Source organism: Equus asinus, chromosome 18, assembly GCF_041296235.1.
Source record: "Equus asinus isolate D_3611 breed Donkey chromosome 18, EquAss-T2T_v2, whole genome shotgun sequence".
Classification (NCBI taxonomy): Eukaryota; Metazoa; Chordata; class Mammalia; order Perissodactyla; family Equidae; genus Equus; species Equus asinus.
The window spans coordinates 37,308,242-37,331,763 of NC_091807.1; the positions used below are offsets into that span (position 1 = coordinate 37,308,242).

Genomic DNA, 23,522 nt, shown 5'->3' on the forward strand with positions numbered 1-23,522 from the left:
GGTGATGAACAAGTGAATTGTAGGCTAGCTCACAGAACCCAGGAACTGGTTACAGCAGTTCAGAGAATGCATTTGGAGTAGGACACCTAGGGTTCGAGCCCCAGCTCTGCCACGCACCCCTGCATGGGCAGGCGGGTCAGCCTCTTTGCACCTCAGTTTCCCCATGGGTGAAATGAGTCCATGATGCTGTTGCCCTGTTGTGAGGATTAAGCAAGTTAATATATATGAAGCACTTCCAAGAGTCCCTGGCACATAGTAGGTGCTGTTAAATGGCTGCCATTGCTGAAACTGTGCCAGAAGGTGATGAGGGTTATGGGAGCAAAGGAGGGGAAGGCGTGCTGGCAGGGGCTTGGAACTGCAATTCAAAAGGGATGATCAGGGCTAGCTTCACTGAGAAGTGCCCACTGATTAAAGCCTTGAAGGAAGTGATGGAGTGCGCCATATGGATATTCGGGAAGAATGTTCCACATCAGCAAAGGCAGCCAGTGGAAAGGCCCCAGGGGAGAGCATCTGGAGTGTTCACCCAACAGCATGGCGGGGATGGAATGAGGTCAGGGGACAGGTGACGGATTTAGCAGTCGTATAAGGACTTGAGCTGTTACACTGAGAGACATCGAGGGCCATGGGAAGGCAGAGGATTGGCAAGCTCTGAATTAGACTTTAATAAGGTCACGGTGGCTGCTGGGAGGCTGGTTAGGGATAAGTGGGAGATTGATGGTGCCATTGACCACACTGGTCCTAGTGGAGGTGATAAGAAGCGGGCAGGCACCTGGTATCACCTTAAGGTAGAGCAGATACCATTTCCTGGCACAGCTGGACATGGGACATGAGGGGAAGATGACTCTGAGCTGAATGGCCTGAGCCGACGGGACAGAGCCACCATTGACTGATATGGCAAAGTCTGTGGGTGCAGAAGATTTGGGGCAAGCTGGGAGTTCAGTTCTGGACATGTCAAGACCAACTTGAGATGGTGTATTTGTTTCCTAGGGCTGTCATAACAAAGTACCACATATTAGGTGGTCTAAAACAATAGAAATTTCTTCTCTCCCAGTTCTAGAGGCCAGGAGCCTGAAATCAAGGTGTCAGCAGGTCCATGATCACTCTGAGATGCTGATTAGAATCCTTCCTTGCCTCTTCTGGCTTCTGGAGGGGGCTGGCAATCCTTGGCTTGTAGCTGCATCACTCCAATCTCTGCCTCCTTCGTCACACGACCTTCTCCCTGTGAGTCTCTCATCAAGTGGCATTTTCCTCTTCTTACAAGGACACCAGACATATTGGACTAGGACCACACTAATGACCTCATCTTAACTCGATTATGTCTACAAAGACCCTATTTCCAAATAAGGTCACATTTGCGGGTAGGAGGGGTTAAGACTTCAGTGTATCTATTTGGGGGACACTATTCAACCCCTAACAGATGGCTATTAGACATCAGAGTGGGGGTGCAGAGTAGGTAAAGCCTGGAGCTCAGAGGGAGTCATCAGCACTCGGAGAGTGTGGTGTCCTGGAATCCAAAATGAAGAACGTGTTTCCAGGAGGAAGGGCATGAGTCAAATTCTGCCAATGGGTCAAATAAGAGGAGGACGAAAACCACTGGCTTGGGCAAAACTGCATGTGTTGACAAAAGCAGCAGTTTAATTGGTGACAAGATGATCCAAGGTAAAAACTTACCAACTTAGATTTCCGTATCTGTAGTTTTTTAAACTCGATTTCAATCTTTGGGGTTATATCTACACGTTCTCTTTATTTCTAAAAGATGTCTTCATTGTAAAGAGTTGGCTATGTGTCTGGACTTGGGGTAAACTCTGGGCGTAAAAAGATGGATACCACACACTTCCTACCCTTGAATATCATTGTCTCCTGGGGAGATGGTAAAGCAACTAAAATTCAGTACAGCAGCTCAGTACCCTCCTCACTGGGGACCTGCAGATTCAAACCACAATGAGATACCATTCCACACCCACTAGAATGGCTGTAATAAAAAAGACCAACACCACCAAATCTGGGGAGGACATGGAGCAAATGAAGCAGATGGAGCACTGGTATATTGCTTGTGGGAGTGTAACTTGGTTTATCTACTTTGAAGAATTATTCGGCTGTTTTTTTAAAAACATTAAAAATAATCTATCCTATGACCCAGCAAGTTTCATTCCTAGGTCTTTACCCAAGACAATGGAAACATAGGTCCCAGAACGACTTATACAAGAATGTCCATAGCAGCCTTCTTTGTAATAGCCTAAAACCGGAAGCAACTCAAATGTCCATCAAGAGGAAGATAGATAAGTTGTGATATATGCATGCAAAGGAGTACCACTCAACAGTAAAAAGAAGCAAAGTACCGATACACACACCAACATGAGAGAAGCTCGCAAACCGGTTGAGCAGAGGAAGCCAGACTCAAGAAAACCCCACGTGATCACATTTATCGAATGTCCAGGAACTGGTGAAACCAATCCCTGGTAGCAGAAGTCAGAAAGTGGTTGCCTCTGAGGAACAGGAGGGAATGACTGGAAAGTGGCATAAAGGGACCTTTCAGAGATAATAGACATTTCTGTATCTTGGTTTGGGTGCACACCTTGTCAAAGAATACCAGTCAAAAGTCTTAAGATCTTGCATTTTTATTGTATGTAAATTATACCTCATTAAAACTTGAAAACCGGCACCGGTGACAGGTGTTCCCAGGTGCTATGCAGCAGAGATGAGGGCATCTCAACTGCTAGGAGGAGGCTGGGGAGGCATCCTCGGAGGGGAGAACCCCTGCATCGGTATTTCCAAGTGAGATTGGAAAGGCGGGAAGAGGGCTGTCCCAGCCAGGTGACCCACCTGGCCCACAGCCCAGGGAGAGAAAGGGCGCCAGCTTTTTAGCAAGTACCAATGGCTTAAAAAGGAAATTCCAGCTATTTTGCTAAATTCATTTTTTTTCAGGCGTGTGTGTATCTTGGACAAAACTGTTTTCCCCTTCCTGCTGCAACTTCTTCATGGCCTGTGTCCAGATTTCCATTTTATCACAGCTTTTTAAAAATTTCTGATCGATGTACATTTTTTCCAATTAATAAACTGTTCTCAGTACTTAGCTTTTAAAAGAATTATTCAAGAATGTTGCCTTATTCAAGTAACCTGATGGTTTCTATTTTTTCCCCTTAAAAATAAAAGCTGCAGATTCTGGTTGACACTGGGAGCAGCAACTTCGCCGTGGCAGGTGCCCCGCATGCGTACATAGACTCCTACTTTGATGCCGAGAGGTGAGTGATGGGTCCATGGCTGGGTGTGGCCAGGTTTGGGGGCATCACACAAATGCTTCAAAACATGCTGGAACAAAACGCCAGACGTGTGTTTGATTTTAAGGGGGATATGTGTATGTATATATTTGTATGTATGGGGATAATTTTGTGTGTGTGGATATTTGTGCACATGTGTAGTAAATGTTTGTCAGGATGTGTCTACCTTTGTGAGTATATTTGTGTGTAATGTATACATACCTGTATGTGCTCATTCCAGGGGAATCCATAGGAAGATTCTCTAATAGCCTTGGTGCATTCTCATGAGGTTCACTCTATAATAATTCAAGTCACACGCAAGTTTTGTGGTCATACGTGAGTGGCAGGGAGCTCTGATCCTTTCTTTGTTCCGGCTCTCTTGTCCTAAAGTGGAGGTGGCCTTGAGCACAGAGGAGCGTTGGATGTGAGCGTGAGGCTGGTCTGGGCAAGACCCTGGGGTCGCTTGGAAAGCCACCTTGCATGGCCCCGAAGGTCAGGAGAGGTTAAGCCATTCCTGTTCAGGGAGGTGTTTCCAGGTGAGAGAAATCCATGCCTTGTTAGGAAAGGGTAAGTGTGAGCACGAGGCCCTTGGCCTGAGACCAGGGCTCCCAGCTGGCCGCTGTGGAGTCGGGTTGTGGGAAAGAGCAGAGCCGGGTGGAGGTCTCCGGAATAAAGCCAGCTCTGCGCGGTCCAGCCTGGGACTCTGGGCTGCAGAGGGGTACTGGGAGGCTGTCAGTGTTCAGCTCCAGAGGAGCCCGTGGGGTCCTGCAGCTGCTCCAAGGCTGTGCACATTTTGATCTCACATCTATTTTTGTGACCTTAAAATTTAAACTCCACAGATACAGCAAGTAAGCTGACATCTGGCTGACTTTTAGGGTCTCGTACTGTCAAAAGCCTCAGCTGTCCATCAGATTTCCCTCCCGTAAATCCTCCTTGTGTCTTCCAGTTCTTGCTTCCCTCAGCCGCGGTCTTTGGTTCCAGGGAATCAACCCAGCTGGGGAGAAAAAGAAGGGAGAGATGGAGGAGGGCAAGAATAGCTGAGAAGTTTCTGAAAATACCGGGCTGTTTTAATAAGGCAGGAGGCCTTGCCGAGTGTGAACGAAGTGCCCACCTGCTTTCTGCCGGCACCACATTGTGGTCTCCGTTCTGGTGGCACAAAGAGGTGTGTCTCCTGTATGTACAGCTGGAGGGGAGTGGGGGCTGGTGCTATACAGAGATAACTGGTTGGCCCCTCCTTCAGGGAACCCATAGCTTTGTCCATGACTCTGTATTGATAACCTTTCGTGGTTGCTATTCCAGGATGAAACTCCTGGCCAGTGGTTGCTTTGTGCCTTGAAGCTATTGCTGTAATTGCAAATATGTGTGATGTGGGGGAAGGGGTATTTCTGGGTGAGTACAGGTGGGGGAGGGGTAGGCTCATGATGCACTGGCCACCCTTTGCCCTCTCCTGTTCAGATTGGTGGTTCTTCCAAATCCTCTGCCCTGAACAGCGCCCACCCCCCACTGCCCACACTGGACTGCTTGGTCGTGGAACAGAACTTCAAGTTGGTCCAGACCTCTTGTTCCTCATGTAGCACAGGAGGTTCAAGATGCCAAGAAGTTGCCCAAGTTGGAGTTTCTAGGTCAGCAGTTCCCAAACCTTGAGCCCCAGCATGCCCTTTCTATAACTAGTGAGTTGTGATGCCCTGAAATGAAATGCAAAGGTCTTATAACTCACTGCCCCAGTGTAATATAGGGGGAGTAAGCAGTAATTTATAAAAGGTGGTCAGTACCTCAGTGTGAAACATCTGGGTCAACTACAGTGGAGACTGGTGCAGTAGGAGGATGTGAGCCCCTCCCCGTGGGCGTGCAGCACCCAGCGTAGACTGATAAAAGTGGATTGAAACAGACTCAGACACCCAGAGCAGCTTGAGTTGATGATGTGGTTTTCCAAGTAGGTGAAGAATCCTGGTAAAATTACCCCCCGAAAATATCACCTTCCCCCAGTTTATACAGTATTTGCGTTCCCAGAAATTCAATGTATATTAGAACTATGCAAAAAATGTTTATCTTGGTGGCAAAGCAATCCCAGCCCTACATCTTTTCTGCTACAAGGCTGTAGTCTATACTTTCACCCGGTTCCCCACACCTACTGCAGGACTCAGAACTTCCAGACTTGGAGCTGAGCTCTGTGCCATGCCTATCAGTTTTCCACCTCCTGGAGTAATTTTTATTTTCATCACACATCTGTAGACACATGGTACAATAGGAAAAAAAAAAACAGTAGTGCATCGTAAAGCCAAAATTAGGGTGAAGGGTATAGTTCCTTTATAGATTGAAATATGCAAATTTGCCACCATGGATGGTTACTTCCTTCCTGGTAGGTAAATGGTAGTTCTTTGGCAGCTGCTCATAGCCAGGGTTCAATTAAAGGTCAAAGTGTGCTTTTCAAGCCAGAGACCCATTTGCCATGCAGATACAGCTATTGAAACATTCAAGGATAAATAATAGTCAGCATTACAAACACTGTGTACGATGCCATTTAATACCTGCACTGTATTTAACTGACTGTGGACAACTGGCGTCTTTCTCATTTACCTTCCACTTTGTTCACTGTTTGGTTGAACCGTGGTTCTCTTTCAGGCTTCAGGAGAACACATCTTTCTAACTTACCTGCCGACCTTGCTGGCCAGGTTTGTGTTCAGGTGGCAGATGTCCTTGTCTTTGATACTTAGATATTGAACTTCTCTGGCTCCTTTGCACCTGACTTAATGTGAAAACTCCTGGGAACATCCTGGTGGGGTTCGGGGCAGGCCGCCCCAAGATGCGCCACTCCGGTGTGTGAATTATTTGGAGCTGGAGACAATAGAGGCTCAGAAGACTCAGGAAGAACATTTGGCTTTCCCCCAAATTGCCTAAAAGAGTTTAAGATAGAAGGCCTGATCCAGGAAGGGGCTTATACCACGAGACTATAGTACAACGTGAAATAGGTGTGATGGGAAAGGCACCCACAAGCACATCTTATTTGAAATCCTGTCTCTCTGGCCACATTCTCTCTAGGTGGCCCATGGGGTAAACACTTGTCTAATGTGAATTGCCTTCCTCCCCTTTGAAGGCCCAAACCACTACCCCAACATCCTCCTTTGTCTTTAGTTGAGATGATATGTAAGGGGGCAACTTGGCCATTGTGGCGAGTTGCTCAGTTTTGCCTGAGTTCCTCCCATGTGTACATGTCATTAAACTTTGATTTTCTACTGCTAACCTGCTTTTTAATTATTTGGCCAGCCATAAGAACCTTAAGGGAAAGGGGGGGTGGGGTGCAATAGCTCCTGTGGTGGCTAGGCTTTCTCTCCTGCTAACCCCACAGGAGAATTTAGGGCTCCCTCTCAGCTTTCTGGGCCCTCAAGGTTCTCATCCGTCTCTCCTTTTGTGGACAAATAAAAAGAAATAATGGAACCCACCAATGTGCAGGGAAAGTCCCAGATGTCCCCTCCATCGTCAGTTTTATCCACTGGCACTTCCATCATTCAAACTTCAGCCAGCCTTCCTCATTTGCAAGCGTTGCTGAAATTTACCTGTTACCTATAAAACGTCACCCCCATTTTGGGCCTCTAGCCCCGATACTGCCTGTCTTTGAGAGAGAACCGTTCTTCAACAGACCTGTCAGGCTTCTTCTAGCTGAATCAGATGTGAAGCGTACCATTTTTTAATTTTAGGCAAGTTCCCTTCTATCAACTGCACCCCTGCTAAACTTGCATATTTTGCACGTTCAGTACTTGCTTAGATTTGTGATAAACTTCTTTGCTCTCTTTTCCTCTTTTTTCCCCCATGCTTCTCATAGACTTATGTTAACACAGATTTGTTATTTTAAAGATATGAACTAGGAACGTAATTTATTTTGTAAATTATGTATGATTAATTTGTCTGATGCTTTCAGCTAACTTTAGAGTTGGCGGAAGGTACTCTTCCCATCATCGTATTTGATGGAAGCCAAGAGAATGTTCTTACTTCCTTTCTCAATTTTTAACAAAGCTTCCTTTTCAGAGATGTGGCTCCCTGCCCTGTGATGTTTCTGTATTCGCTGTCCCTCTGATCTCCCTTAGTTAAAATAAGGTTTCTGGTTGGGTTTGTCAGCCTCTGATTCAAGTACCCCAGACTTTGGATATTCAGGTTTAATGCTTCCTGAAACATCTCCCAGTAATTGGAGATTTGGCTTGGGGTTCTTTGACAAGATCTCTTTGATTTATGGAATGAGACGTCAGGCTACCGTTAGTCGTCTGTGTAGCTTGTTCCCATCAGATGCCCGCTTTTCATGGCGGTGGATGTTCCAGTGAATTACTATACAGCAAAAAGAAAATGGTGTGGTTTTTTTAGATGTACTTCTTGTTTAGCCAATAAAATAGCATCCAGCCAGTTGGCTTGATGAGAGGTCCAGTGTACTTATCCATCTGACCTTCTCCTAATCTATTTGGGAAATTGTCTGTCTCCTTTGAAGATGTCTCCTCCTCCTGTACTCCACCTGAGGTGAAGCCCACAGAGTGTGGTTGTGGCAAGGGAGCCATTTCTTTTCCTCAAGAGGTGCTTGTAAGTAGAATTAGGATATTAGAGAATTACCTGGTGACCTCCTTAAGGAGGCTGAACCGGACCCTCGAGACCAAACGCCTCATCTGTCCATGTGATGATGACAGACATATTTGCTTGATTATTTAGATAATTTCTCAAGCCAGCGTTGTTTGCCTGTCCAGGAGGGGACTTTCCCTGTTGGAGCCCTTGAGCATTTGCCTTTGCTGAGGATGTTGATCAAGCTCCAGTGTGGACAGGCTAACTGAGCAGCCCATGGCCTGTCAGTGGCCCCATCCACTCTGGTCTGGTCACTTCCAGAATAGGGCAAGAGCAAGAAAGGTATCTGACCACCTAGGCTGGACCAACAACCCCGAAGGTAGGTTCCAAACTCTGAAGAGCCTCAGGGAAGTCTTGGGCAGAGTTCTTTAGGACATTCCCTGGGTGGGATGGCTTAGGAGAAGCAAAGCCGTGGGCCCAAGATTTTAACTCTTCTGAATTCTGCCCTTCCAAACTTTCTCTTTTTATGTTCTCTGAAAATGATAATGGGTTTCTTTTAAAATAATAAAATATTCTGCAACTGTTTCCTCCTCAGTTCAGTTAATTTCACTGTCCATCCTGCGTTCCCTGACACTCTTAATCAGAGGCAGAGTGTCTCCTGAATTGGATTCAAAGTGACTTTATTGCTGTGAGCTGACTTTTTCCTGGCTACCCACATCCTTGATTGATTGCTGTTCCTGAGCACCCAGGATGGACGCTACAAAGGAGAAGCCAATCTAGGGTTCCCTCTCAATATAGTTAATTAGTGTGCAGAGCAATTGAGAGCCAAAGCATTTTAGTGCCAAGAGGTAGGATGTTAGAACACGAAGATGGAGGAATGCTTTTTTTTTTTTTTAATTTAGTGCTGGAAACTATACATTAATCATCCTTAGAGCTGCTTACGGTTCATCTCTGGGGATTTTGCCCTTCGAGGCTTAGTTTAAGGAGCTCAGGGAATATAAGCTTAGAATGACTTTTTTCTCACATTATCTAGGACGATGCTTTCTACAAAGGTAGCCTCTAGCCACATGTGGCTATTTAAATCTAAATTAATCAACGTTAAAGAAAAGTTCAGTTCTTCAGTCACACTGTCATCACATTTCAAGGGCTCAGTAGCCACCTGTGGCTACCATATTGGCCGGCGTAGAGACAGAATGTTTTGTTCATGGCAGCAAGCTCTCTTGGTCAGCACTGGTCTGGAAGACAGAAGAGCTCTACTTTTTAGAACGCTGGAAGGCTCCCCCACGTCCCCGACCACCTTAACCACGTCATCCCCCCAAGACATGCCCCTTTGTCATGGGGGTGGTTGGACTTCAATATGAGACAATTTTGGATATTCCGTAAAAGTAGCTATCAGAGCATTTTCTAGAAAAAACAATTCTTACCCTTTCTTTGTAGTTCATAGATTGAATAAAGGTAGGATGTGATTAGATAGTTATAATAATAGCAGCTATTTTTGTTCCAGACTTTGTTCTAAATGCTTTACAGAATTAACTCTTTTCATCCTCAGAATTAACCCCATGAGCTATGATACTGTGTTAGCCCCATTTTTTAGTTGAGGAAACTGAGACACAGAGAAGTTAAATAACTTGGCCCGGGTGGGTCACACACAGCTAATAAGTGGTTGATCTCCCATTTGAAGCCAGGCAGTGTAACTCCAGTTACCTCTCATCTCTCTGCACATGGCACTGAAATATCCAGAACGTTCCCCCCATGAGGGAAATAGCAACCTGGTCAGGAAACTATAGAAGACATATGCCAACTAGGTGTTCAGACTCTTTTTGTTAACATTAGCAGATTCTAAGGAGCTTTCTGTAGCTTGGACGGAATCAAAAGAAAACAGCTTCACACAAGAAAGGCATGACATTTTAGACTGGGGGACTGCAAACTTGGGCCCATAGGCTATGTCTGACCTGCTGCCTCTTTTTGTAAATAAAGTTTTATTGGAACGCAGCCATGCGTGTTTGTTTATGCATCGCCTGCGTCTGCTTCCTCCTTATACTGGCAGAGCTGACTAGTTGCAATGGAAATCATGTGACCCACAAAAGCTAAAACGTTTATTTTCTGGCCGTTTACAGAAAAAGCTTGCTGACCCTACACTAGATGGTGTTCTCCAAGCACCTCAAGATAGATAGCCTCTCCCGTTAGCAAGAGCGTATTCTCCAACTTGAGGAATGACCGCTAATTGTCAAAAGGGACTAAATGATGCAGTGTTTTCATTGCTGTTCAGTGTAAATGTGTGTGGCCCCTGCTGTGTGCCAGGCACCGCTGAATTGACTCTGACACTAAAACTTGACATTCCGCCAATCCTCCAGTGCCCACGTTTCCATGACCTGACTGTGCACTTTACCTGTGTAATTTGTGGTGGGTTCCTCAGTGCTCCGTGGGTGCCCAGGGTCCATCCACTGTCACTTTTCCATCTGTGCCTGGCCTTGTCAGGAGACGCGTGCACACAAAGTGTTCACTTAATGCTGCTCTCACTTTAAGATTATGGTGGAATGAGCTAAAATGTAAGAAAATACTAAAATTAAACATTTTTCATATTTTATATTCCATTATGAAGTTAGAATAAATTAAATTTCTCCAAAATTTGTCTGCCAGACATTTTAAAAATAACTTTTTTCCCCTGATTATAAAAGTGATATATGCAGAAAATGTAGAAGGACCTACCCACAAGAATGAGAATCTCTTCCACAAACCCCACCATCTAGAGGTAGCACTATAAATATCTGAGTGTAATAAATTGTTTTGAAGAAGATTCTGCCAATACACGATTTTTTCTTTTAATTTTTTTTGTCATTGAAAATGTCTCAGTAAATAGCATTTTTCAGTGCTACATAATTTCATCATATGGATGTACTGTCATTTACTAAACTATTTCCTTTTTACTGGGCATTTAGGTGTTTTCCAACTGTTCTCTGTTATCAATAAAACATAACGACTCTCTTTGTACGTGAACCTCTGTCTGTATCATGGATGTTTCTCTGGATCAAATTCTCAGAAGTACAATTACGGAATTAAAGACTGTTAACGTTTTTTGTGTGTGAGGAAGATTGGCCCTGGCTAACATCTGTTGCCAGTCTTCCTCTCTTTGCTTGGGGAAGATTGTTGCTGCACTAACATCTGTGCCAATCTTCCTCTATTTTGTATGTGGGATGCTGCCACAGCATGGCTTGATGAGCTACGTGTGGGTCCATGCCCAGGATCCGAACCTGTGAACCCCGGGCCACTGAAGCAGAGCACGCGAACTTAACCACTACACCACCAAGCTGGCCCCAAGGCTGTTAACATTTTTAAAGCTTATAAGATGTACCAAAAAAAAAAAAAAGCCCATATCGTCTCTGGCTTAATTTCTTCCCTGAACCCAAACAAGACTGGGCTAGTTCATGCAATCCTGCAAACAAAGACTCATTAACACATAGTAATGTTCAGAGACTTGATATTAAAACAGAGTACATGGAAACAGGCAAACAGCAACACTTTATAATTATCTGTTTGCCAATCTGACATTTCTCTTGGGAACTTGATCATTTTCCTAGGGGGAGGGTGGTCTGAATGCCCAGATATTTGCCTAGAGATGTTCCCCGGGTTCCTTCGCAGAATCCAGCAGAATTTTCTGATTCAAATGGATAATGGATGTGAGAATTACCTTACAGGATTGGACACCCCAGGCCTTGACACCTGCTGTCCTTTCTCCAGGATGTCCCTTCCCCATGTCCCACATGGCTCATTGTCTTCATGCAGGTCTCACACAAATGTCACTTGCCCTCTCTTCACCCTGCTTTATTTCCTGGATAGCTCTTATCTTTCCTTATCACCGCCTGGAATTTTATGTATTCACTTGTTTATTGTCTGTCTCTGAAATCCCGAGGGCAGGATTTTCTCTGCCCTGTCCATTGTCTGATCTTGTTAATGTTATTCTGTGTCTGTAACTCTTACCCTTAGGGCTATATGCATGTGGGGGTGTAGATGGTGTCACAGCAATTTATGTCACAGCCATGTCATTAGCTTCATCCCCTGTATTTTGGTATGAGTATAATCAGCCTTGGGGCATGGGCGGGTGGCCTTGAGAAGGAACCTGTGCCATCAGGAGGTTACGTGGGCCCTGAGGAGGACGGCCCGCGGTGTTGGTGTTGGCGGGTATGGCTTGGTCTTTATTCGTCACATTGGTTGTTTGTATAAATCTGAACCCCAGGTCACTACTGGCACAAGCTGGTGGCATCTCCCTCTAGTCTGCAGGCCCTCCCTGTGTCACAGAGCAGCAGTGCAGGGTCCCTGCAAAGCCAGAGGGCCATGCAGGTGCCCAGATTGGGCTGTGCTGTGAAAGGCTACTGCAGTTAAGGAAAGCACTGGACTTAGAGGTTTGACTTGGGCAGAGGGAAGGGTTAAACTCGGGGGCCACATGTCAACCCCAGTACTTCCCTTCGACGGGGCGCAGAAACACTGTGCAACGTTAGTGACTATGTTTTGTGGGAACTGTCACTCCGTGAACGTGAGCACTGTTAATATTAGGAATTGCTTGCAGGAGACTTTCTGTGTTTGGGAGAGCTGTCTTTGCCACCATGACCAGCCATTGGGTCGGACATGGGTATGTGGACAGAGTACGATGCCTTTTTCCTTCTTTCTCCAGGTCCAGCACGTACCGCTCCAAGGGCTTTGATGTCACCGTGAAGTACACACAGGGGAGCTGGACTGGCTTCGTTGGGGAGGACCTTGTCACCATCCCAAAAGGCTTCAATAGTTCTTTTCTTGTCAACATTGCCACTATTTTTGAGTCTGAGAATTTCTTTTTGCCTGGCATTAAATGGAACGGGATCCTTGGACTTGCCTATGCAACCCTGGCGAAGGTAAGGAGAATGCACGGAGCCACGGTAATCAAGTGATCGGATGAGATTCTGACAGCCTGTCGTTGGAGGGGCCCACAGATGGGTCCAGGCTGTTGGAGACAGTGAGACTCACACGGTTGAAACAGACCTGTGGGCACACAATTAGTTGTATTTCTAAGCATTTTTCCTTTTTTTCATTTGTCTTTGTTTGTTTTAGTTGTATAGCTTAAGAATGTTAACAGAATCTGAATCACTTTGATCATGGTGTTTGTTTAGGAGTTTTTCTTCGGGTAGGGTTAAAAGAAAACACATTTATTAAATTCGTATGTTCACATGAAGATGGAGCCTTCCCCCACCAGGGCAAGAGCGTCCTGCCACCTTTCTGTCACTCCAGAAGCCCTCTGAGGAGACACCTGGAGCCAGAATGAGGGCCACTTGAAAGTGTGCCCTGGGGATCTCCAGCCACGAGAAGTAGCAATGTGCCAAGGAGGAAGTGGGGAACCCTTGCTCACGTGAACATCAGAACCATCACAAAATGGGGAAAGACACAATTGAATGTTCTCCAGATATCTGTACTCAGGCCAACCTAACGGAAATAGTGTTGGTGTGCAGGAGGAGTGAGGCAGGCTCGCCTCTGTGCTGGGAATTTCCACTGGAAGGGTTCCGAGGCAGGGAGATTAGACGGCAGGGTGTACCCATGGGCTCTGGGTGACCTGGCTAGGTTTGCATGCACTTGAGCAAAGCAGAAGGAGGTCACCTCTCCTGCCTGTAACCAGACTCCACACCTTGGCCTCTCACTGCTCAGTGTCAGGCTTTGAGGCAGAGCCAAGCGTGAAACAAGAGAGAAGCTAGATGGTTGCAGAGCAGTGGGCCCAGTGACAAAAGAGCCCGCATTGGTCCACGAGGATCCCAAAGGGAAGGCCTGTTTTCTCTCTCCCTGAAGATATTTGTTCCAACTCAAGTTTCCTAGCAGATGGTACGGGGGGTGAGGTGAGGGAGTGGGGTGGGGGGGGCATCAGGCAAGGGGAGTTCCCCAACCCCGTGGCTTCTCAGGGTGAAAGAAAAGCCCATGAGGCACTAGGCTGAGAACATTACAAGATGTTGGTCCACTTGGTTCTCACCTCTTCCCCATGAGGCAGACTTTGTAAGGCCATATGATCCCCATTTTAGAGATGTGCAGACTGAGGGTCAGAGAGGTAGCCAGAGCACAGAGCCCCGGGGGTACTTCTCACTCTGTCTACAGAGCCCAAATGGGTTCTGGATCCCCTTTTTCCTTAGTACGGTAGGGCGAGCTTAATAGGAGATTTTCAGGCTGGTGATAACCTACATTCCTAAATATGTTTTCACTGACAATGTGACCTTGGGCAAAGTGTTTCACTTTCATGTGACTTTGAAAATGAAAGATGTGAGTATGAGAAGATTTTGTGCTGATTATTTGGAAGATGGGAGAGTAAAGCTAAATGGTCTGGAATTAATAATATGTAAAACTTCCTTGAGAATAAACTACTTCAGAGTTCTTTGGGGTGTCCAGATTCCCCACATGACCTTTTATCTTTTCATCTATGAAATTCCAAGATTACCGACCATTGGCTTCAAGTGCCCAGGTTTGAGGAGACAATAACGGGGTTTGGAGGAAGCATGGCTGGAACGGGACTGGCAGGGCAGCCTGGGTTGGTGGTCCAAAGGTGCTTCTGAGCTAGCTTAGCCGAGTGCTCAGTGGTGGTCATAGTGTGTGGTGGCCTCTGGTCCATCCCAGAAGCTTCCCACCAAGGATATGTGTCAGAACCAACCACAGGGTCTCTTACACTAGAGATGCCCGGGTCCAGCTGCACACCTGCTGAATCGGGTTCTCTTGGGTTGGTCCTGGGCAACTGTGTGCTTTTAAAGCTCTTAAGGGATCCTGAGGCACAGGCCTGCTGAGGAATGACTTGACAGAATAATAATAGATCCCTAACCAGGTGCCAGGCACTGCTCCAAGTGCTTTCTGTGTATTGACCCATTTACGCCCCAGAACAGCTCTAGGGGGGTATTATTATCCCCATTTTACAGATAAGGAAACAAAGGAACAGGTCACTCCATTATCAGGTGGCGGAGCCAGGAGCCAATTCCAGGCAGTGTTGACTTTGCTGCCTCTCAAGCAGGGGGGCTGAGAGCACCAGACTGGGTCACCGGCAGACCCAGCCCACTCCAAGACAGGGCTTCGTCTCACTCAGTGACCCAAACACAAAGTGTTTCAACAAAGATTACACATAGAGACGGTGCTGAATTCTGCCAGAGATTCCACAGAGTCTGAGAAGGAAGCAGGAAGGAGGCCCCATACAAATGAACCAAACAAATGGGAAGATTTATATCTATTTGATAATGGGGCTCTATTCTCACTCCCTCTAGAATGACAGTCTTAGTTCCTACAGATAATAAGTAATTGTTCCTTATGTTAACCGTAGGTGGTCAGACTATGCCTACAGCATCTATGCTACTGCAATTAAGTGTTCATCAAGAACTAACACCTCCTAGGGACTAACTCCTATCTCCCAGTCGTCAAAGCCAAATTCTGAATGTGAGTCGAGTACTTTCCTTCCTTCATGACCACCAGCACCCGAGCCCCCCTCCGCACCCGATGCGGGGTCGGTGAGCTGAGGAGTCTAAAGAAAGATTTCTCGGACTCTCAAGGTCTGGCAGTAGTGCTCTTTTATTTAGAGAATAGTGTGGAATAGCATGGGGACAGGACCCATGGGCAGTCAGAGCTGCTGCTGTCGCTGCTGCTGCTGCAAACCTGGGTGGAGAGTAAGGCTAAATTTAAGGCATAGGTATGTGAGTTATGTCTTTACAAGACGAAGGAAAGAATATGTAAAAAGTTGTTAAAATGGTGTCAGTGCCGGTAGGGTGGTCCTATAACTTTTAGATAAGAATCAAACCTGGCAGAAGCCACCGCTTAAACATTATCTTCAGCTAAAGACAAAGGAGGATGTTGGGGGGGTGGTCAGTTACATGAGGTTGCCAGACAGTAAACAACTTAAGTTCTTGCCTTTGGCATTGATTAAGAGTTTCTAGAGATAAGGTCATCCCCCTTCTTCCTGGCACAGAGAGGAGGCCTCTTTACAGATGGAGGTTTCCCTTACAAATGTAAATGTTTCCCAACAAAGGGCAAGCAAACTCCCGCTCCTCAGAGTTGCTTTTATTAAAGGTAACCAGCCCCCTTCTCATCTGCAGTTTTAAAAGTAACCAGCCTAAAATAATCCTCATCATCCCAACTCAGAACTGTTTACAGACCATCCTTCTTCCTTTTGAGACCTGGGGAAATGGGGGTGTCCTCTGAACGTAAGGCTGCTTGTAAGGGAGGTGCAGATCAAATTAGGGCTACCAAAATATGGCAATGAGGAATAATAGGGCTCTCAATGTTCAGGAGCATAGCACCGTTCCCTTCCTGCCACCTTCCTGATCATCAGAGTTCAGTAGACAGCTGGCAGTGCTACGCCATGTCCAGGGTCTGTGATCTTAGATGAGCTGTCCTCTTGGGTCAGAACATCTCATTTGTGTGGTGGACGACTGTGGCTGAAAGAGGGGAATACAGACTTTTTCTGAAGCTGCAAAGGCAGCTCCTAGAGACACTCTTCTCTCTCTACTCTGAGGTGTCTAAGATTAGGATCCACCATGTACTTTGGTCACCCACTTCCTCTCTTATTCTTACAACAAAGTCATACCAAAAGGAAAAATACCAAGGAGTAGGAAGTTCTGTGGGAGGTTTCCAAGTTATTGTACTTAATCATAAGCTTGTTTATTGTTTAGCCATAAAAAAATTAAGCATAAAGTAATATCAAATTATCATGCCTGGTGTCCACATGGGATCCCTCCCTGTCCTCATTATGAGTCATGAAGCTGTTGTCCTTCTTTTTCATCCTCCTCCAGCCATCAAGTTCCCTGGAGACATTTTTTGATTCCCTGGTGACACAAGCAAAAATCCCCAACGTTTTCTCCATGCAGATGTGTGGGGCAGGATTGCCAGTAGCTGGACCTGGTACCAACGGAGGTAGTCTTGTGGGTATCTTTTAGTCTTCAAGGGGCGAAATATCACAAATCAATGGGGCTGTTTTCTCTGTTTTATTAAGACCCTGATAGAAATATTCAACATGTAGGCATACATAAGTACTGTAAAATTGTGATAATCCTTGTTACAGAACCTTTGCAAAAATGGATAAAATTAGGTATTATTTTTGATCTTTCCTGATCATCCTACCATCTAAAAAGATGATTCTCATCACTTCCCCAGATTCTATTAAAGCTTTTTAAAATTTTCTTTTGAAAGGTAACTGGTTTTGGTGGATGGTAGAGGGGCAAGTGAGAAACAAGGCGGTGGGGGGGTGGTGGTAGGTGGCCTTACTCTGGGTAGAGGCGGCAAAGGGATTTTGAAAATTTGGTGGGGAGACAGGGACACCTGTATATCTCTCTCCCCTCTCACAACACACACACACGTACACAAAGTTTTCTATTGAAACAGAATGAAGGCCATCAGCACTAGATGTGCTGTCGCCCAAGCATCCCCTTGAGAGACCCTGCACCCAGATGTCTAAAGTGGGACGTGACAAGGAGGATGCACGGAAGGGCCCTCTCCGGGTGGGTGCTGCCAACCCTTTGCTCTCTGACCGTGAGAAGCAGGCTCAGCCACTTTCATTTGCTAACAGTCCACCGGCTCTTCACGCCCTTCTTACCCCCTTTCAGATTAGAGGGTAGCCTGGAATTGTGCGGGGTAACATTACATAGTTTTGCAGAATGAAGTTTGAATCAGGGAAGCGTTTTTGTTCTGCTTTCCATGCAGGTGTGTGGACAGGAAGTCATCCTCTGTCTTGTGAGGAACTGAATGATGGTCAGTCTAGGTGGTTAACCATTTTATTGCATTTCTTTGCGGGATAGGGGGTGGAATCTCAATATTGTAAAGCTAGAATTGCGTGGACTTCCTTTAGATAAGGGGGACCACCAAAGCATCTTGATTAGACTAGCGCATAAAGTTATTTGACCTTTGGATGCATGGCCCCAAAACATTCCGTGTTTAATTTTCAAGCATATATATGTGTTTTATAACATCACAATAAAGGGAAAGTACTGATTCAGTGACGTTTCACCTTCTAAGTGCGTGCTTCTTTGTGTAACTTGTTACATGCCCGCATATTTTTTCTCTTACACTTGTGAATATGTTCCTTCCCAGGTCCTGGGTGGAATTGAACCGAGTCTGTACAGAGGAGACATCTGGTATACCCCTATTAAGGAGGAGTGGTATTATCAGATAGAAATTCTGAAATTGGAAATCGGAGGCCAGAGCCTTAATCTGGACTGCAGAGAGGTATTTACGCTGTGATCCCTTTGTGTCTACCTGTCTGTGTGCCTGGGGTGCTTAAACATTGCAGCTTGGACCTGAATATGAAGTCAGAAGGTACATTACTTACAAGGCAAGTCAAAGATTTGTCATCAAAGGTTATAGGGCCTTTTTGTGTAAATTAAATAGTGACCCACCTCCCCACCCAAAAAATGGCTTTCTTCTGGCCACTTGGCTTCAGAGAGGAAATCAGCATAAAATGGTACGAATTGTCTAGAGCTGCACGTTTTACCCTTCATCTTGGACCAATGGTCCTGAACTCTAAGAGGATGAATAAGCAAGTTTTCATCAGTGCAAGGAGACAGAGGGGGACAAAAAGTAAGCAAAATGAAACCAAAAATAAATCATCAGCTTTGTCCTCCATTCTTAGCTAACGCCCCCCTTCCCTCCAGCACACAGTTCTTACTCGAACAAAAATTACGTGTGTGGCTAAAGATGTGCGTGGCTTCACGGTGCTGAGAGGGGGCAGATGTGCAGAGCCGCGAAACCAGACCTCTTATTAAACTTGTCAGCACCCTCTCGCTGCATTTCGGCTTATTTGTGGCACGTAACGACACGACGATGATGAGGACTTGAGGCAGCCTCGGTCTTCTACAGCATTTTCAGAGTGGATTTCAAAAACCACCAGCATTTCATTATGCTTCTACCTGTCCTCACTTCTTTTCATGTTAACCATCACATTCCACCATAAATGCTCATACGCACAGATGCCTCTGAGAAACCAAAGTTTGCTAAAGTGATGGTCCCTTCCACTGTGAGGATGCTTCAGTCCTCCGTCCACAGATCTGTGTTGATGGTCAAAAGGCACTCATTTGCTAATAAAGAATCCAGTGGTAGCGTCAAATATGAGGGCCTATAATAAAACACAAACTCTTCGTATGTGTGTGTGAGTGTGTGTATTAGGGAGTATAAGCATATATTTGGAGGTTTGATGCTTAGATTCTTGATTCTTTCCTGCCACCAAATATACCACCCACGCCACAAGAGACCAAACAAAACCCAGAACGTCCCACCACAACGTTTTAGCGGCTACAGCCCTTTCAGTTATTTTAAAGTGATAATTTCTTTGAACAAACTAGACTGTAGTTAAATTTGCTTCTGAACTGAAAATAACTTTACATTTGAAAATAATATGAGGGGCTGGCCCCGCGGCCGAGTGGTTAAGTTCGTGCGCTCCGCTGTAGGCGGCCCAGTGTTTCGTTGGTTCGAATCCTGGGCGCGGACATGGCACTGCTCATCGAGCCACACTGAGGCGGCATCCCACATGCCACGATTAGAAGGAGCCACAACAAAGAATATGCAACTATGTACCGGGGGGCTTTGGGGAGAAAAAGGAAAAAAAAATAAAATCTGAAAATAATATGAGTAAATTGACGTATTTCAATTTCTCAAGATTCTTCACTCCTCCCACCTGCTCCCTGACAAAATCTTATTTCCTTTTGACCTGCTTGATGTATTCAGTCAAATGACTTTAAAGATTTGCTTTAAAAGAGGGGGAATTAAGTTGCCATGATTCAGCCGATCCCTGGGTGGCCTTGCTCGTACCGTTATGTCTCTGGTGGTGGAGTGGCTTGTCTGGTGTTGGCCCACTGACCTCCATTTTCCTCACTCGGCCCCATAAAGAATGGTGGAGGTGGGAACAGGGCTGGCGAGCTTGTGTGTGTGTGTTTGTGGGATTCTCTTACTGGATGGAGCTCTGGTTCTGTTCCAAATGCAAATATGGGGTATGCAAAAACTGCCCTTCTTTCTTCTCTTTCTCCATGAGTGGGATAACGGAGAGTTGAGTTTGTATGATTTGCGTCAATGACATTGAATGTGTCATTTCAACTTCTAAAGACAAATGGGTCTTCTCTCTTTGCCCTTGGGGGTTCCTTGATGGGAAAGTTTGGGTACCTCAAAATAAGAGAAGAGGTCTGCTTTGGGAGGGCAGTTAGTTTTGGTCATGCCACTTCCCTTCCTGGCCTCAGCTTCCTTATCTGTGAAATGAGGATGTTGGGCCAGCAGATCCTTGGTTCCCAAGTTCCGAGAATGTGAGATGAATTGTAGCCACCAACGAGGTACTGGGGCTGTCCAAATTTGTATGTAACAGATGCACAGAGACAGCAGGCTAGAGCCATGCGTTGATATGAAATGCCATGTCACTCATGTGCCTTCTCCCCCATCCCTCCCTCATTGTAGTATAATGCGGACAAGGCCATCGTGGACAGTGGCACCACACTGCTGCGCCTGCCCCAGAAGGTGTTTAACGCAGTGGTCGAAGCTGTGGCCCGCGCATCTCTGGTGAGTCCTCAGGATGCTGAATCTTGGAGAACAGCAAGTCCTGACCACACGCTGGGGAGTGTTACCATGTGTTATCCAAATAGTCTCCATCTGACTATTGGGGTTTTTTTTTAAACAATTACTTATTAAGTTCACAGTCTTATTCTTTGACATTAACCAGCAAATAATTCTTTCACTTTAACCTCAGAGGACTTGGATCTGACCACGCGGTGCTTTTGAGTATTTCAAATAATAGTATAGTGGGTGTAGCACTTTCTTTCTAATCTAAGAAAAGAAACACTTGGCAATGTACTTCACTCGGCTCTCCATGGCCGCAGGTTCCCTCTCTGTGGATTCAACCAACTGTGGATAAAAAGGCCTGTGATGCTGCATCTGTACTGAACGTGTACAGACTTTTTTTCTTGTTGTTATTCCCTAAACAATACAGTATAACCACTATTTCCTCCGCATTTGCATTGTATTAGGAATTGTAAGTAATCTAGAGATGATTTAAAGTATACAGGAAGCTGTGCTTAGGTTATATGCAAATACTATACCGTTTTACATAAGAGACGCGAGCATCCCTGGCTTTTGGTATCCGCAGGGGTCCTGGAACCAATCCCCGTGGATGCTGAGGGATGACTGTGGACTAAAGTAAATAGTAAACCAGGTGTATGTTTGTAGCCTTTAAAACGAAACAGATAAACCAAAAATCTTCCTCCTTTCTGGCCTGCATCCAAGCCATGCTGAGATTTTAATTCTTAACTTCTGTAAAAGAAGATGATGCCCAGAAGACAAAGGTCAGTCAGACAGATTCCATAATTATCTTACGGTTATGCTGAAATACAGTTAAAATCATGGGTGAGGGGCTGGCCCCGTGGCCGAGTGGTTAAGTTCGCGCGCTCCGCTGCAGGCGGCCCAGTGTTTCGTTAGTTCGAATCCTGGGCGCGGACATGGCACTGCTCATCAGACCACGCTGAGGCAGCGCCCCACATGCCACAACTAGAAGGACCCACAACGAAGAATACACAACTATGTACCGGGGGGCTTTGGGGAGAAAAAGGAAAAAATAAAATCTTTAAAAAAAAAAATCATGGGCGAGGACAACATACCTGTGGGGGACCTGGCTGTCGGTATTCCCAGTGTGACCCCAACTTCCCAGTTAGTTCAGGGTAACGGCATGGACCAGAAGGCACTGATGAGAACGAACACAGCTTCAGAGGTCAGACGGAGATGAATTTAGCGCACTTTCTGCCACTTATTAGCCAAGTGCCTGGGGCAAGGGCACTGTGCCCTCTGGGAGCCTCCACGTTCGTCTGTGGGGTTGTCGTGAGGGTTTGGGGTGAAGTGCCGGGAACAGTGGGTGTGAGGTAAAGAGGGGCTTCTATTTAGTGTCCAAACCACGGCACAACTACTATTTGTTTGGACGTGGGATAAACATTCGTCTCGGCTCCTTGGGTGCTTTCAAAAGCATCTGTCCACGCAGGACCACCCTCGCCAGTTCCCCAACAAGGAGTGTTTCCTGCATAAACCCTTTATCCTGGTGCAAACTCGGCACTGACTGTGCCACCGCTCTGTTGGGACGGCCGAATTCAAAGGACAGTTGATAGGAAAGCGCACAGCAGCTGCTTTGTTCCAGGTGACAGCAGAAACATGGAAGGAAGAGGGCTTTGGGTTGTCCTGAACCAAAACATCAAAAGTCTAGAACCGTGGTGGCATAGCAGCGGGTAAACCAAAGGAACGCCAAGCGGAAATAAAACAGAAATAACTCGGAGGCCCTTTCTGAACTAAAATCTTCAAGGCAGCAGCCTGGAGCAGCTGCATCGAGAGCCAGGGCAAAGCCCCTCCTGTGTCGTGTCTCACGTCTGCTGAATCAGAGAAGTCGGCAGGTAAAGCTTTAGTGCCTTGCGTTGAGAACGCTGGCCGAAAATCAGACCGTGCTGGAAATAAGGAGCAGGATGCTGGTTTTCTTCAGGAGTAAAAATGTGCTCAGCAGAATTAACATGAGCATCTTCAAATTTGATATTCTGAGCGATCAGTGTCTTCAACTGTCCCAAGGACTTGCCTCCAGCATCGGCGTGTGAGTCCAGCAAGCCCTTAACCAGCCGGGCCTTGAAGGCTGTGAACTCAGCCCTTCTCCGTGTCTGAGAGAGCGGGCCATGACCCACAGACCTTAGCACTCCTGAGGTCATTGCAGCACGTGTTCAGTAGCCACTGTAAGACAACCACGAGGTAGAAGGAACGAGCTTACGAAATCTGTTTGCTTTGTCTAAAATTATCCTCTGATTTCAGTGCCTGCGTCAGGAAGGAGAAATCCGGGAAGGCTGTTTGTCTTGGGCAGGGAAAGCTCAACAAGATGGATGGTGTCACTGTCCCATTGTGTGGGGACCAAAGATGCGTTTGTTCTTCTTATCTGCTAGGTTCCTCTCAGCCAGCTCTCTTGGCTCGAGTTTTCTTGCTGGTTAAGGAAAGGGCTGGCTTTGAAGAGGTAGGCACAGGACAGAGGCCGGGCTCTCTCTCCTGGCCTGAGCGTTCAGATAGGATTTTAGAAATGAAGGGTTTGTAAGTCTCTATTTTGAAACGAGCCTGGTGGGGAGTTTTGGGCATGGTGGAGACCTGGTCTCCCTTCCTGTGCAGCCGCGGTGCCCACATGGCCAGAGCCCAGCACTTCTGCATCTGTAAAATGCAGAAGCACATGACACCCGCTTTAAGATCACTTCTGACTTGAAAACTGCAATCTGAGAGTAGGAACTGCCCTCCAAGGACACATGGCTTAGCCCCCGGGGAGGCCTTCCAGACTTACGGGTGCCTCCATGGAGGCAGCAGATCCCATATCCAGTTCTGCACCGTGCCCCTTAGCTGAGTTACTTGGCCCCGTGAGCCTCATTCATCATCTGCAGATGGACCTGGTCATAGTCCTGACCTCAGAGCTCGGTGCCCTTGGTGCAGGCCCACCCGCCCTTAGGTCTTCCTAGAAGCCAGCAAAAGGTCTGCCCTACCCCTTATCAACTCGTCTGGCAAGGGCTTCATTCCTATGATGCATATTTCAAATTGACCTCGCTTTTGTAAAAGGTGAAAATATATTAACGCCAGCATTGGTGTGCCCTGTGCTCTCTTGGTCCACCTACGCTAGAGGAAGAGCCCTCAGGGCATCTTTCCCGCATTGTCTGCCCTGGGAGGGGGGTCGGCACCTGCCGTGTGTGGTTGTGGAGCAGGCAGCGCTCACTCGGTATT

General features: G+C 46.4%; 1 protein-coding gene across 1 annotated transcript in view; it reads left to right on the forward strand.

Moving 5' to 3' along the window:
* BACE2 (beta-secretase 2) overlaps window positions 1–23,522 on the forward strand; it is an 81,906-nt gene that overhangs the window by 32,708 nt on the left and 25,676 nt on the right. The window contains exons 2-6 of the mRNA XM_014839280.3: window positions 3,154–3,242; window positions 12,466–12,682; window positions 16,568–16,696; window positions 17,862–17,996; window positions 20,208–20,309. Coding sequence (XP_014694766.3) covers window positions 3,154–3,242; window positions 12,466–12,682; window positions 16,568–16,696; window positions 17,862–17,996; window positions 20,208–20,309 — 672 coding nt within the window. The remainder of the gene's footprint in view (window positions 1–3,153; window positions 3,243–12,465; window positions 12,683–16,567; window positions 16,697–17,861; window positions 17,997–20,207; window positions 20,310–23,522) is intronic.